Source organism: Heteronotia binoei, chromosome 13 (genome assembly GCF_032191835.1).
Source record: "Heteronotia binoei isolate CCM8104 ecotype False Entrance Well chromosome 13, APGP_CSIRO_Hbin_v1, whole genome shotgun sequence".
In the NCBI taxonomy this organism is placed as follows: Eukaryota; Metazoa; Chordata; class Lepidosauria; order Squamata; family Gekkonidae; genus Heteronotia; species Heteronotia binoei.
The window spans coordinates 35,491,833-35,508,965 of NC_083235.1; the positions used below are offsets into that span (position 1 = coordinate 35,491,833).

General features: G+C 39.3%; 1 protein-coding gene and 1 pseudogene across 2 annotated transcripts in view; both read left to right on the forward strand.

Annotated features, from left to right (window-relative positions):
• TEX2 (testis expressed 2) overlaps positions 1-17,133 on the forward strand; it is a 68,311-nt gene that overhangs the window by 24,124 nt on the left and 27,054 nt on the right. For both annotated transcript variants that reach the window (XM_060253492.1, XM_060253493.1), the window contains exons 4-6: positions 637-884; positions 2,846-2,989; positions 9,001-9,100. In XM_060253492.1, the coding sequence (XP_060109475.1) occupies positions 637-884; positions 2,846-2,989; positions 9,001-9,100 (492 nt within the window). The remainder of the gene's footprint in view (positions 1-636; positions 885-2,845; positions 2,990-9,000; positions 9,101-17,133) is intronic.
• LOC132581437 (E3 ubiquitin-protein ligase TRIM13-like) lies at positions 9,938-11,158 on the forward strand (annotated as a pseudogene).

Here is a 17,133-nt window from a genome sequence, read left to right on the forward strand (position 1 = left end):
GAATAATCAAAATTTTAGTCAATGTCACTTTCAGTGGTAATTTTGGGAATTTTCAGTATAGCAGTCTTAAAGCATTTACATGTGTTGCCACATTACAGTGGGTCTTTAAAGGCAATGAAGCTTACAGTGATCCAGTACAATAAAGTAGATGTCCAACTGCTGATTCCAACTTTTGGCACTTTATGGACATTGAAAGACTGTAGAGAATTTTTTTTTTTGCACGAGTACTTTATTGTACTGGATCACTGTGATACCTCTTCCAATTGCTAACATATATCTTGTTAATTATGTGCCTTCATTCCTGAAAAGAGATTTGTTTTTCTTCGCCCGATATTAGTAGTGTTGGCCACAGCTGTTTGAAAATTAAACATTTAATAATAAAGTGTGTGCATGACTGGGAGAGTTTGCTAAGCAAGACAATGACTGTACCATTAGATTACATTACAGTGATTTAGGATATATGGCCCCAGAATTTAGTGCATTTACCTGCCCTCTATTAAAACTGCCATGTGCTAATCCTGCTATGCTAACAACCTTCTAATCATTGCATCTTAAGCTTCTGACTGTCATAGGCTTCCACTTTTGTGTTTGATCGTTTACTAATGATTGTGAGGATTTTCCCCCTTCCTCCCTTAGGATTTCTGCCAGCGCACAGTAGATCCAATAGCCAGACTGGAATTCTTACACACAGTCGAAGCAGCAGTAAAGGAAGCATAGAAGAAATCCTCTCTCAGCCAAAGCAGAAGGAACTGGCAGCCACCATGAGACAAAAAATGCTGTTGGATTACAATGTCTATATGGCAAAGTGCGTTCCACAGGAACACAGAAGCCCCATTGCAAGCCCAGATCACAGTGCTGATAGTAGCCCTACTGCTGTAAAGAAGGTGAAGTTTAAGTTCTTTGCATTGTTCTCAGTAGTCTTCCATTGTGTACAGTGGGTTTCTACTTGCCTGTGTTTGGGAAATGGAACATCTTCCATTAAGTGGCTTTGCTTCTTTTTGTTGTCATTGTTTTCTGTCTAAGTTGATTTCTTGTTAATTTTTACAGACTTCCTTAATATAAAGAGTGTTGGGAATTCCAGAGCTGGTGTAACTCTTATAGTGTCATCATAATACTTACTGTTTCAAGGTTTCATATGGTAGGAGGAGCTGAATGTTCCTATCCTTTGTACTTAGTGGGCAGCTGTGTTGGTCTGAAACAGTAGAACAAACTAGGAGTCAAGTATCACCTTTAAGACTTGCAACTTGACTCCTACTTTGTTCTATCCTTTGTACTGTTAATGAATCTGTGATGTAGAAGAGCTATGAAAATTACCTAGGAAGTGCAAATTCTCTGTTTGTGACTCCTTTCTCTCCTAATTTATGCATAACATTCAAACTGTTACCAGGGGCCCCTTTACTAGACATGTGCTGCTTTGACTCCATCTTGGCTAAACTCACACTTCAGCAACCATTTTAGGAGCTAGCAATGCCTTGCTTTGGAGAAGATAAGGTTATGGATCTCCTTAGTCAGGCTATGTTAATGAGCAGCCAAAATCTTGGATGGGAGACTTACTTACTGGGGCATCTGCATGTCTACCTTTTGCTGCAAGGCTTGCAAAACTGGTCTATCAGTGTAACCTTGCTAGCAAATGCAAGTCCTCCTGAATGCAAAACTGAATTATTATTAAGCCACCAGATGCACATCTTTCTAGACACAGCCATTTCATTATCCTTCTACCTAGGTTCCTTTCAGTTCCCATACCCTCATGCAGTGGTCGCTTTGTAGAAAAACAGGTGGTGGAGCTCATCCAGGAATTGTTATACAGCTGCACCTACTATTCAATGGACAAGGTTGGGAGGAGGAGGGAGAACCCTCAGAAAGGTTTAGGAGCTGCACTCCTGTGAGCTCCTGCTGAATACAAGGCCTGCTCTCTTGTTTCGCTGAAGAAAATTTTAACCTTGTTTTGGAAAAGAGCTGGTTACTCAAAGCCTAATATAGCCACTTAAGAGTTTGCCGCTCCAGCACTAAGGGGAGGGGCCAAGGTGGCCCTATGCCTACAAATCCTAGTCCAATTTGCAGTTTCAGTCGAAATAATAAACACACACGTTGTTGTTGTTGGTTTTCTTGGAAAGAATGGAATAAAATTGGCCACAACATTATTGGTTACAGCTGTAGTAAGCCTTGGCACAACATGGGGAAAGGAGCCAGCTCATCAACTGATCTACCTGCCAGTCGATGATCTGCAGGTCACTTTGGGATGGCAGATTTGGATCCCACTAGGATAGATGCCCACAGGTGGTCCCACCTGCCCCCTGAGCATGAGGGTAATCCCAGACACGCCGCCGGGTTGGGTGTATGAGTTACAGTTCTAGGTTGGTGATCAGAACCCAAGTTGGAGAGTCCGTACATGTCTGAGGATGCATGTGAAAGGGAGCACATGTGATAACAAAGTAAGAAGTTGTGTCCCTTCCTGTGGCAATATGTGAGCTCTAGAGAAAACATCCGTGCATTCATTTCATGTTAAGGATGATGCAAGGGTTTTTGTTTTAGGTGTATTACCCAAAGAGCAGGAAAGGAAGTGCGAGTCACTTGTACAGCCAGCTATTTTTATTCTGAATTAAATCCTGTTTTATATGGATGGTTTCTTGTGGTATGTGTGCCGATCCTACTTTTGCCTTTGTCAAATAAGTTTTGAACATTTTTGTGTTTTTAAAAAACGTACAAGAAGTACGTTGACCAGAAGTGACAGTGGGATAGAAGTGTGTGAAGGTAATAACTGACACCGACTTGTAGGAACCTCCAGATGTAATTCAGCTGTGTGAATTGCTGTAAGTGGACAAACATTCTCCTTCCCTGTTGGTAGTTGCCAGATGCCCATAGTGAAGAAGAGGAACAGGAAGCATGGGTGAATGCTTTGCTTGGAAGAATATTCTGGGATTTTTTGGGAGAAAAGTACTGGTCTGACCTCGTGTCTAAGAAGATACAAATGAAGCTTAGCAAAATAAAGGTACGGATAATTCTCAAGATTCCCTTCATTTTATATATATATTTTACTACTATGTGCACGTGTTGATTAATAATGTCTCCTGGTTAAATACTTAAGAAGCCTTCATGTGAACTTCACTTTGGTGATCTTATTAACAAACAAGAGTAATTTAAACAAGAGTTTTATTTCCAAATTTTGTTTGTTTCCTGCTGAAATGAATACAGTCATTTGCCTTAGTACAACCACTAAAGTATATTGCTTTCATTAGAAATTCAACACACAACACCCATCACTCTTATCACAGTGTTATATCAGTGATATCACACTGTCACCCAATGGTGATTTTTAAAAAAGATTATTTTTCTCCCACCTTCCTCAGGAGTGGCAGCACGAAATCCTATTATATAGAAAATCAGTTTGTGTTCATGTCTTTTACAAAGTTCCAAAATTCTGCAGCGTCATATTCAATAATGCAATCTGTAGGGCTCATATGGAAAATGTAAACATTAATTAAAGAAACACAACTTAATTGTGTAGTCATTCAAAGTCCAAAATATTGCAGTGGGGAAAGTCACAGTCCTGAATTTTGACGCATAGACAAAAATTCTGAATTTGCTCAGCTTCGTTTCATTCTGTCTTCCTCAGATCATGCGCTGTTACAAAATAATATCACAGTCATTTACAAAAATCAATTACAGTAATTTCACAGATTGGCTGAAATGGCCATTGCTTGATCTAACAAATGTGGATCCCATCTCTTATCTCAGGCCCATTCTAGAGTTTCTCCTTTGCCCTATCTAATCAGATGGAACTTGCAGTGAATCCAGCATTAAAGGACCTAGGGAGTGTCCTGCTCCTACCAACAACATCCAGTGATATAGAGGGGAAAGATGCATAGTTTGTGGTGATGATACAAAACGGGACAATTAATGCTAGAAGTTACTGGGGAATGGGGAAGAAGTGAAGGAAGTCTATTCTATTAAAATAATAAGAACACCCTGTTACTCTCTTTCCTTCCCTTGCTAAACAGTAATAGTTTCCTTCTTGGGTTAATAATGTTTTTACTTAGCATAAAAAAAACTAATTTCCTTCCTTTCTTTTTTGAGCATCCTAGGTTAGATCTTTATTCCTTAATTAGGTTGGCTAAATTGTATCTTTTAAAGTAGACAGTTCTCTAGGTTGCTTCAGAAACCACAGCAGGAGTGATGTTCTGGATAATGTGTTTGTCAGCTTGAAACCTGCAATTCTGTTTAAGGCACCAATTCAAGCACAGCGTAAGCTGTTCTAACATTCACTATTATATCACCACTGAATGCATCTTTGGCAAATGCATGTGAAGTAATGGTCTTCCTGTATGCAGAGCTAAGCAGGTCATCTTAATTAACTCTTACTTATGCACCCTCTTGCTTATCTATGCTGTTCTTCTGGTAATTGTTGATACACTAGCAGAATTACAAGTTATTATGAAACTTGGAACAAACACCTCCCTGGGACTGAACAGGGATATTGGCTTCTTATTTAATTACGTATGCTAAACCCATTCTCACCAAGTACAACTAAACATCCACTGTATTCCAATGTATTTCTCTTTTAGAATAGTGTATCAGAATAATATCTATGATATTATGCAATATAACAGAGTAGAAATCTCTCTGACAGAACTACTCTTAGAAAAAGGATGTTGTTAGTTTAGCCTATACTTGAGAGGTATACATCCACTGTATTCTAGTGTAATTTTTTATTACTATTTGAACAGACTCCAGCTTCATTCTACAGGCAAATGTTGTTTTAACCCGTGCTTTAGAGGAGACCAATAGAATATTACACCAGAGTCTAATTTACTGCTCTTCACAATTAAGAGACCTAATGACATTGGCATCAATCTCCAATTTTGATGTTTATTGCCTATGCTGTTTTTTGCTCCCAGTCAACCCAAACCGATGATTACCAGACCCCAACTTGTCGTTCCTTTAATCTGCCAAAAACATTTTCACTATTTTGCACACTAATTCACTGCCCACTCTCTCTATATATAGGAGCACTAATTCCATCCCATATTATTGTCTGATGAAGTGTGTTTTTAGCACACGAAAGCTTACATTCTCAGTAAAACTTGGTTGGTCTTAAAGGTGCTACTGGGCTCCAACTTTGTTTTACAGCCAACAATCTGTAACTGTGAGGATGGAAATTTCAGCCAACGCACTGTGAGGAGTTTGGGGGAAATGACAGTAGAGCCAGATCTCACATTGCATCCCCTTCCATACATTCGCTTGCAAGAGCACAGCCCAAGAAGAAAGGCAGGCAGAGGTGGAGGCTGATAAGCAGAACCTTGCTAGCTGATGCATGCAGACCGGATTAGAAAATGCACTACCTCAGGCAAGCTTGTTGCGAACTGCAAAAACAATGTGTCTTAGGGAGCTCCCCGATTTCCTTTTTTTAAAAGTCAAAAGTGACTTGAGCAGATCTGAGCAGAGGAATGTGAGGCCATGTGACCCTTTCATTCCTGGTTGTTTTTAAGCTCAAAATTGCCCTTCCGAAGCTGGTTTTTCACCTGTGTTCCTCTGTGGGTGAAATAGTAGCTGGAGGACAGCAATTTTGAGCTGAAAAACAATCAGAGAGGCATATAAGCAGTTAAAAAGCAAGGGAAATTCAGAGAAGTTAAGTCTGTTGGACATGATTGCTAAATTATTCTCCATGTACAGAGGTAGGATTTCATTGTGTACCAGATACTAGGAACAAACAGGTGCCCATGTTTTGTTTATGAGAATCCCAAGGCCTCTAGCTAGCTTTTGGAGACACTGGACAAGGTACATCTTGGTCTGATCCAGGCAGGCCATTCCTGTATTTTCCTATTCCTGTTACAAAACATAAAGACTACCAGTTTAAATGTATGATTTTTTTTAAAGTCCTCTCCATTAATTGCAGGTTCTGCTTTGAACTGTTCTTTTTAACTAGCTTAGGCTAGCCTGAGCTTAGAAGCTAAGCAGGGTCAGTCTTGGTTATTACTTAGGGGAATACCAAGGTCCTGACACAGAGGCAGGCAATGGCAAACTCATCTAGAAGCAAAGAATCGTAGAATTGGAAGGCATCTCCAGGGTCACCTTGTCCAGCCCCATGCACAATGCAGGAAATTCACAGATATCTCCACCCAACATACCCAATTACCCCTACTCCATGACCAGTAGATGGTAACCCCCCCCCCCCCGCAACAGTTTAGCATTGATGCAGCCCTTCCTCCCTCTCATGGTCTGCCTAAATTCACTGAAATCAGCATTGCTGTCAGATGGCCATCATCTAGCCTCTGTTTTAGAATCTCCAAAGAAGGAGAGTCCACCGCTTTCCAAGGAAGCCTGATCCACTGAGGAACTGCTCTGTCAGGAAGTTCTTCCTAATGTTTAGCCGAAAATTTTGGTTTAATTTCAACCCATTGGTTCTGGTCCTACCTTCTGGGACCACAGAAAACTCCACACCATCCTCTATGTGACAGCCCTTCAAATATTTCGTGATCATATCACCTCTCAGTTGACTCTTCTCTAGGCTAAACATACCCAACTCCTTCAACCTTTCCTCATAGGACTTGGTCTCCAGATCCCTCACCATCTCTGTCAGCCGCCTCTGGACATGTTCCAGGTTGTCTAGATCCTTCTTAAATTGTGGTGCCCAAAACTGAACACAGTACCCTAGGTGAGGTCTAACCAGAGCAGAGCAAAGCAATACCATCATTTTGTGAGATCTGGACACTATTCTTCTGTAGATATAACCCAAAATTGCCATTGCCTTTGCCTTTTTAGGTACCACATCACACTGCTGACTCAGGTTCTACTTTAAACCCCCTAGATCTTTTTCGCACATACTATTGCTGAGACAAGTCTCCCTATGCTATAATTATGCATTTGAGTAGAACTTTACATTTATCCCTCTTAAAATCCATTTTATGTGTTTTAGCCCATTTTTCCAGCCTGTCAAGACCATCCTGTATTCCAACTCAGTCTTCTACCATATTTGCTACTCCTCCCGATTTAGTATCATGTGCAAATTTAATAAGCATTCCCTCTATTCCTTCATCCAAATCATTTATAAAGATGTTGAATGAATCAGGTCCCAGGACAGATCCCTGAGGCACCCCATTTGTCACTCCTCTCCAAGAGAATGAGAAACCATTAATAAACACTTGTTGGGTGCAATCTGTCAACCAGTTACAGATCCACTTAACTGTAATAGGATCCAAACCACATTTTACCAACTTGTCAACAAGAATATTATGTGGAGCCTTATCAAAAGCCTTACTGAAATCAAGATAAACTATGTCTGCAGAATTCCTCTGATCCAGCAAGGTAGTAACTTTCTTGAATAAAGAGATAGGATTAGTCTGACATGACTTGTTCTTGAGAAATCATGCTTGCTCTTAGTGATCACAGCCATCCTTTCTAAATGTTCCAGGACTGACTGTTTGATTATTTGTTCTGAAACTTTTCCAGGTATATGTCAAACTGACAGGTCGGTAGTTACTTAGATCCTCCTTTTTTCCCTTCTTTAAGATGGGGAAAACAGTTGCCTGACTCTGTCAACATGGTAGAATTCCATTGAAAATTGATTGTTTTAGGGTCCTTCATAAAGCTGGCCTGTGAAATATCATGGAGGACCAAGGTCTGTTAACTCTGTTATTCTTTCCCCCTCCCCCTTCTTACTTTATTGCTTGCAAAGTAAAAGTAGAGAGAAACGAAACTAACTTGAGAAAGAGTAATCAGTACCTTCCCATACATTCCTGTTAGGGAATGTGACACAACTGGGGAAAGCAAGGACAGAGTCCTGATAACGCCATGAGAATGTAGACATTTATGATAGTTTATGTGTGAGAGCACATCCCTCACCCCCACCTTTTGGAATCCTTTTGAAGTATGCCTTAAAAGTATTGTATCAATGTATCTTTAGCATCACTCTCAAGAATCTGTTACACTGAAAGTATCGGTCTATCAATAAACGTAGTTTTGTATCAAACTTGACTCGTCATTGAAACCGCATGTTTGACAGACTCCAGTCTTCTGCAACCTCACCTGTTCTCCAAGAATTCTCGAAAATAATGGACAGAGGCTCAGAAATTACATCTACAGATTATTTTAGTACCCTTGGGTGCAATTCATCTGGCCCTGAGGACAGTTTCATTTAAAGAAACTAGGTGTTTATGTACTATCCCTGTGCTGATCCTAGGCTGCAGCTCCCTTCCCTCATCATATGTTTTGTTTTTGCCATTGTTGAGCTCCATTTCCCTTTCAAGAGAAGACTGAGGAAAAGTAGGAACTGAGCAGTTCTGCCCTCTCTTCATCACCAGTTACAATTTCACTTGCCTGTCCCTTCTGTTCGTCTGTTCTCTTGAAAACACTACTGGATCACTATAAGTCAACTGCAGTTTGATGGCACTTTCTAATACCGTTGATAACAAGTTGTTGAGTTTATTCTTGGGGGTTTTGTTTGTGTTCATAGTACTAACCCTGTATGGTAGAAGAAAGTATTAGTGGGAATTGATCCTCATCGTGCTTTGAATGTGTATAGTTATTTCATGCCAGTCTTGTAACAGTTGAATCAGAATTATGTAAAACTTTTGTTTTTTTGCATGAAATGTTAAGTACATCTCTGAATTTAAAATATTGTTTTTTGCAACCTTAGCTCTGAATCTTTAATGTACATTTCCTCAAACTCTAAATTATGAGTGGACTCTTTTTTAACTACCTTAAATTTACAAAGCAGAAGTATGTACACAAGATCACTTCATGGTTGAAGAATACCTAGTTAAGTGGTCAAAAGTATCCCTTGTTATGAACATATGCCTTGCTGGACAACACCACAATCCACTCTAATCTGCGTGTTGTAATGATCCCATCAAGCAACCAATCTAAGGTGACCCCCCAGAAATTGCTCATAGGTCTACTTTCTTCCCACATTGCTTAAAAAACCTTTTTATGATGACTTTTCATGTCAAGTATTTTTTCTGGCTACCTTTATGTGGCTAAAGTGTGTGTTTGTTCTTTTCCAAGTTGCCGTACTTCATGAATGAGCTAACACTAACAGAACTAGACATGGGAGTTGCAGTGCCGAAAATCCTTCAAGCCTACAAACCCACTATTGATTACAAAGGTAATATGTAATAGTTGTTGGCTCTGTTAGCAATAAAGACTATCCTGTAGTTAGCAACTTCTTATAGTTTGATGTTTATTTTTTTAAAAAATTATATGCCATCTCTTTAGAGACCTGTTTCTAATCAGTAAAGGGGTGTAATTCAGCTACTAATGTAGTATTCCAGTCTTATTAGTAATATAAATTATGTAGGGGAAGCAATGTTAATTGATAAATACTCTTTTACTTGTGTCGTTCTCATGCATGGCAGTTCATTTGGTTTTTCTTGCCTACTTTCTGCTGAGATCAGAGACACTAGCTTTGCTAGCATCTCAAACCCTTTTAATGTCAGAAACTCTGCAAAAAATATTTGAAAAGATCAACCTGCTCATAGAACAAATTGGTACTTCCGTTGGAGAAGAATAATGATTGACTCAGTGTCAACAAATGGAAGCTGAAAATCCACTCTTGGAATATGACAGGTTGGAAAAACAGAATAGGCTCCCAAGAAATTAGGAAATGCCTTAAAAAAAAGGAATTGACTCAGTGTCAACAAATGGAAGCTGAAAATCCACTCTTGGAATATGGCAGGATGGGAAAACAGAATAGGCTCCCAAGAAATTAGGAAATTCCTAAGAAAAAAAGGTAAAGGTAGTCCCCCTGTGTAAACACCAGTCGTTTCTGACTCTGGGCCAGCCATGATATAGTCGTGCTGCAAGAAACTTGGCAGCTTAACAAAGTTTACTTCTCTGGCTTCACTGACTACTCCTTTGGGGCATTTAAAAAAACCAAACTAGATTGCCCCTCTGCAAGAATTGCCTGCTTGATCTCTCCTAGTTTACTGGTCAATGTCACAGTATGCTACCATGTTCACACAACTTTTGTAAGAAATTTTGGAAGGGAACTTGGAAGGAAATGTCCAAAATGTGATTTGGAGGTAGTCTCTTCAAATGTCCCACCTGCAGAAAGGAAACTACAGTTACAGGAGTCAATAATTGGCAGGTAACTATTCTCTAAAACATATTGTGGAGAAATATAACAAAATTAAAGGAACAACAAAAATGCCAGTGTGTAAGGTGCACAGCTGCCAGCCCCTCAACATTTTTCACCAAACCAACACACAGTTGATGCATGGTATTTGTGCCACTCAAGGAGATCATATAAAGTACATGTTTTGCTCCATTGAAGATGCTTACTTTCAGGAGCAACATGCTTTTGAGACACTGTTCCAGGGGTTTGAAATATGGCATTGTGGGGATGTGCTTTCTTGCGTGGACATGCTGGAAACTTGAAAGAGGAAGGCCTTCCAGATGGTGACCAAAGACTATGACAGAGTCAAAGAATTCTTTAAGAAATTACAATATACGCTGGAGTAAAAGAAGAATAAGACCCTGTCAGACTTTGAGACAATGAGGCGTTTGATCCAGAAATCAACAAGAGCAATGGATGACTTTTAACATTGTAGAAGCCTTTAAGGATGTGTCTGAACCCATTGTGTTTTTGCAGCAGATGCAAGAATTCCAAGAGAAAAGGAGACCAGATTGCCTTGTCCTAATGTGGACATCAGCTCCACCATTAAAAGGCTTTGATATCATCCACTGGGAGCAATTTAAGCTAGTGGATGTGGACAAACTTTCTTTTACTCAGGAGAAAACTACTGTCATTCCTCCATTCTTCTCGTGCAAGTTTATTGTTACTGCTTTTCTTTTCTTGCTTCTCCTGGCTACTAGCAGGATGCCATTTATGGATTCTCTAGGTGACACTCTCCTAGACACTGAAAAGGTCTTATCTCAGCATTTGGCTCAGGATATCTTGTAGACATAGCAGAGATAGCAGATCATGCTGTGTTGTATTGTGAGAAAATGGCTGACAGTGCTTTTGTTGTGAGTGAAAAATATGTAAACTGCACACTTGTGATGTTGGGTAATGCTGCTCAATTTGTCTGCAGATGTAAACTTTTGTAGCTGCAATTAGTGCACACAAAACTTGAACTGAAAGAAGTGATTGTCTTGGAGTGTTCTCTGTCTTGTTAAACCCAAGTGCACTGGACATGGATAAACTGGAGCAGACTTTTGTAAACTATCTTGGTTTTTTAGGTACAGATATGGTTTTCTGAGGTTCATATATTGAAATATTTAACGTATTCCAAAGGGGACTGACATTTAAAGAAAATGCAAGTATACTGCCTTTTTAAAAGCTTGTTTTATACATGGCACACACAATAGATATACATATAACAAGAATGAATGCACACAGCAAAATAACTACAACTTTTAAATGAAATACAATAAAACTTTTGTTCTATTCCCTGTACGTTTCCCTGTATTGGACAATGTAAAGTTGTATGGATGGGAAGAAAACATCTTCTCTCAGTAAACTGATTGAGTTGTTTCATTTCTCTAAATCATTACATTGTTTAAAAGAATGTTGGTATTTGGAACATGCTGATTCACTGATTACATAAGCCAAATCTGGACTCTTTTTGCTTTGGGTACCCTCTCATTTCTCCTGGTGAAAGAACTTCAGCTGTTGATAAAAACCACACAATGACTTAAAGTTTTTTCTTATTAAAATAGTACGTTTCTGGCATCTGAAATGCAAGTATGTGAAATAACTAATGCCTTTGGAAATAGCTTTTAATGACTTATGGCTTTTGTACCTTTTTCTCATGGTGATATTTTTGGTAGAAATCCACCCACCCACCCATTTTCTGGTAAAATATTGTGTTCTGATTGGCATTTGATCAAACTGGTGTTTATGTCATGAATGAACGGTTCTGTATTTCGCAGGAGAATTTCCCTCTTCATTTGTTATTGGTTAGGCTTGTAAACTAGGTTTTGTGGAATATTCAATAAATTACTACAGCTAATATGTGAGTGTTTACAAATAAATGTCAAAATATCTTATTTTTAAAGAAAGTGATCATTGATTTATTGCTGGACAAGTATTTTCACCTGTTGTCCTTAAATGCTCAAGGACACCTGTGGTTGTGACTGTTCAGAGAGGGCATGTTCTAGCTAAGGAAATGTGTGTGGTCTTTTCCAAGACAGTCTTGCAAAACTTTTGTGCCTTAGTCACACTCAAGAGTACTTTTAAAAAACAACGTGGTTAAAAAAAATTGCAAGATCTTAAAATATTAGGGTTGCTACAGGAATGCAGCATGTTGAACTTCCAACATGTATTTTGCACTCCTACTGGAGTGAAAACTTATCAGTAAGACCGTTTCTCTGCCTATGCTCTGCCATGATAGCCTTGTTCATCCAAGAATGGCCTTCTTTAGGTGCTAACCTACAAATGGGCAGACTCAACAACTGCCTGTAACCTGATTTCACCAGTATGGTCCCCACCCTATGGAATGGCCTGCCTGAGGAAGGCAGAAAGGCCTCCACTCTGCAAAGCATGCAAAACTGAATTATTCAAGAAGCATTACTATGCAAGTAATGGGATAGCATTATATAGAAAGTACTTGGTTAAATTATTGGAGATTGTGACCTATACTACTGTGTATAGTTTGCTGTGGGTTTAATCTTATTGTGTAATTTTATATCATTTAATGTTTCACGTTAACACTTAGACCAATTTCCCACTAGACTTGTTCCAGCGTCAGAGCTCTTTTTCCACCGACACTTCAGTCTGATTTCGCACAAGCTCTCACAGAGCTGTGACCTGACCTGCCTCTTTCCTGTGGCAAGCAAGATCCTCTGAAAACCAGTTTATGCTTGCTGTGGGAAAGAGACGGAACAAGTCACAACCCCGCGGCAGCTTGTGCAAAATTGTACAGAAGCGTCGGGGGAAAGAGTTCTGATGCCAAAACAAGCCTAGTGGGGAATCAGTCTTAGGCTCTGCTTCAGTTCTGTTCATAGACTTCTACCTCAATACTATTGCATTGTTTATTGAATGTCCCATCTTGTTGATTGACTCCGTAATCTGCCTTGAGTTCCGGTAAGAAAGGCAGACTGTAAATAATGTAAACAAATTACCCTCTGTCCAAGTTTTGTTTTAATTTACTTGAGTAGGGATGGGGGAATCCGCTGTAGCTAAACATGCAAACTCTTCAGCAAACTAGTTGGGATATAAAACTAGGAACATGGATGCACATCCAAACATGAATCTCATCAAAAGTGAACATCTACATAGAAGGAGGTGCCCTGATATGTCACAATGGACAACAGCTGTAATGGATGAAAATTGCAATGCACAGGGCTGACCCTGCCACTAGGTGAACTAGGTGATTGCCTAGGGCGCCAGCCTGCTAGGGATGAAAAATTGGGTGCCCCCTATGTGACTCGGTGATGTTATCAGTGCAATAAGGGGTGCCAAAGTTAGCCTTGCCTAAGGTGCCAGACAGTCTAGGACCAGCCTTGCCAATGCATATTAATATATGACCACAGTTCCTAAAAGCGAAGATGTTGAACGAGCACTACTACACTGTTTCCATGGGGGTAAAAAATGGGGAAACTGTACAAAAATAAAAAGATGTAGCCAACTGTTTCAAAAATGTCAAATACATTCTAAAAGCTGTCATACTGTAAGTTTGTTTGTTCAAACTGGGTGAACTAGCTGAATGCATTTTGTCCCTTGGTTGATGTCAGTATGTTGTGTACGCCAAAGCAATTTCTGCATAACGAGCATACTTTTTCCAGATTCATAATAAATATTACGTTGCAGAAGCTTCACAATGATGCTGCTCCATTTCCTGCTGTCATTAGCAGGAATCTGTTAAGTTCTGAATCTGTTAAGTGGTACTTTATGTCTCTGTCAATCCCAGATGCTCTCAAACTTCCTGCATTATAATTGCTGGATGATATACAGAGAAGAGCATTGCAATGGTTGGGAGTGTTCTGTTTTTGTCTAGAGAACATAACCATTGCAAGTAGCTCTGAATAAATAGCTATTGTCATTTCACTGCCCTTTTAAAATGGATTAGTAGGAAGAAAACAGTGGCAACACAGTAGAGATAAGCAGCCAAAAAACCACTGTGTCCAAAAATCAAACAATAAAGAATATGAAAAATATTTCATTCTATAAGTGCAAAAACATCCATAAATTCATACAAAATTCATAAAAAGGTAAAGGTAGTCCCCTGTGCAAGCACCAGTCATTTCTGACTCTGGGGTGACGTTGCTTTCACAACATTTTCACAGCAGACTTTTTACGGGATGGATTGCCACTGCCTTCCCCAGTCATCTACACTTTTCCCCCCAGCAAGCTGGGTACTCATTTTACCGACCTCGGAAGGATGGAAGGCTGAGTCAACCTGAGCTTCGTACCTGAAACCAGCTTCCACAGGGATCGAACTCAGGTCGTGAGCAGAGAGTTCAGACTGCAGTACTGCAGCTTTACCACTCTGCACCACGGGGCTCATACACAGTATCAAAAAAGGTTAAAAAGTGCCACTGACAAAATGTCCATTCCACTGAGTGACTCTGACAAAACTTGTTTCAGTCTTCAATGGGTATCACTCCCAATTTCTTCTGTTGTCCAGAGTCAAACCTCAGATAACGGCTGTGAAGGCAAAATTCATCCCCACATGATTGCCAGCTTTTTATCATGTTTCACTGTTTCCAGCTTTTTCATAAACTGATTAAATAACCTACAGATGGAAATACATCAACAGATATTATAATAACCTTCTACATGACAGCAAGAGAAACTTTTTACAAAAAAGCGGAACAAAATGTAAGCAAACATAGATACCTGATAGCAGCATTCTGCCTATCTTTTCTTACATGCCCATTTTTCAGAATCTTAATTGGTGGCTTACTATGGATCCCCATTGCTGCCATTAAAACACAAACCTCAGCTGTTGCATATTGACAGGTTTAAAGGAGACTCACATACAAATAGTAATCCATAACCTTCTACAAAACCAGAACCAACATACTAGATAAAGCAAGAAAGATCATTACACCGATTTAAACAGAAAGGTACGGTTGTATTAAGATGATGGAGCCATCTAGCTTCTCTTTGCAACAAGTTCTTATGTATATTTCCCCCTCTATCACATATAGCTGTGTTTGAGAGACTAATACCTCAGGACTTAGAGAAACTTGAAGATCAGAGAAGACCATATAATAACAATTTGAGCAAACAGGACAGAAAAATGTTACAGGACTTAGCTGAGAACCCCACCCTAGTTATAAACCTGCAGATAAAGGAGGAGAGGATAGTGGTTCTCAATAAAGAAGATTATTGTGAAATGGCTGAAATCCAATTAGCGGATGAGACTTATTATGCCTCGTTAGGATCAGACCCTACAGAGCAGATAAGGAAACTGGTGAGAATAGTAACCACAGACGATAGAGAAATGGGATATATATCTCAGAAGGGGTTTGAATTTTTGAATAACCCTTTTCCCAGTATTCCCATTTTTATATACTTCCAAAAGTTCACAAGGAAGGGCTCCCTCCTCCCAGTTGCCCAATAGTATCAAGAATAGGGGCTATACTCGAACCTCTTTCACAATTTGTTAATTTTTTCTTAAAGCCATTTGTTGAAAAAATGCCAAGTTTTGTTAAAGATACAAGAGAATTCATCTCCAAAGTTGAGGGTTTGGCTATTCCACCTGGTGTCTCCCTATTAACTATGGATGTACAATCATTGTACACGAATATCCCGTTTGAGGATTTGAAAAGAACGGCACAAATCATGTAGATCAGAGAGAAGACCTGGATCCCCCTACGTTTTTCCTACTAGATTTAGTTGATTTGATAATTGAAAAAAACTATTTTAGATTTGGAGAACAGTTTTTCTTGCAATGTAAAGGGGTAGCTATGGGAAACGCATTTGCACCCTCTTTCGCTTGTTTATTCATGACTTTGTTAGAAACGGATTATTTGTGTAATCATGAGATAAACCCTTTTTTTAAAGAGATTTTGGTTTATGTTCGATTTGTGGATGATATTTTCTTAGTGGTTAGAAAAGGAAAATATGTTGAAGATCTAGTATAGTGGATGAATTCCTGTCATGAGAACATAAAATTCTTCTTCAAAAAAGATCCAGACATGGTAGTCTTTTTGGACACGGTAGTTTTTCGCTCTAGAGAAAACACCTTGCTGATTTAAAATCATAGAAAACCGGTGGCAAAAAATGGGTATTTGCATTATGAGTCTTTCCATCCCCCCATTTACATAATAATTTGCCATTTGGACGGTTTTTGCAATTAAAACGGAACAGCACATTGGAGAAGGACTACTTCAGAGCAGGTAATCAATTGGCAGCTCAGTTAGGAGAGTGGGGTTACCTGGAAGAGGTGATCCGACAGGCGAGATATAGAGCTTCAAGACAAAGTTGAGGAGAAATGTTACAATCTGATAGGGGGCGAAAGAAAAATGAAAAAGAAAAAGCACAGAAAATATTTTGCTCATTTCAATATACACTGAAAACACTAGCTGTCAAAAAAATTATTCTCCACCATTGGAACGTGGTATCCAGTATTGTGGGATGCGGGTGTACCCCAGTAGTAGGTTTTCGGAGGTCTAGAAACATTCAGGCCATTCTGATTCATACTGATCTGCAGGAAGTTCCAGTACCATCAAGTTTACCTATTGGACATTTCCGATGCAAAAGATGTAAAGCATGTAATTACGCTTTACCTCTAAAGGAATATGTAGACCTGAATACAAGTATAACTATTAAATTAACCAGCTTCAAATTAACTGTGACTCTAAGGGCGTTGTGTATGCTCTGTTATGCGGAGTGTGCAAAAAAAATGTGCATTGGCTGCTCTCGAAAAGCGGTCAAGATGCGCATCCTTGAACTTATCTCTAGGGTTTGGCACCATGTTCCTGGGGTTCCTCTTGCCCAACATTATGCAGAAACAGGCCATGATGTGGAAATGTGGAGATTCTTTGTGATCCAGAAAATTAAAGGTACTAATGGTAGAGGGGGAAATATACGTAAGAACTTGTTGCAAAGTGAAACTAGATGGATCCATCGTCCTAATACAACTATACCTTTCGGTTTAAATCAGTGTAATTATCTTTCTTGCTTTATCTAGTATGTTGGTTCTGGTTTTGTAGAAGGTTATGGATTATTATTTGTATGTGAGACTC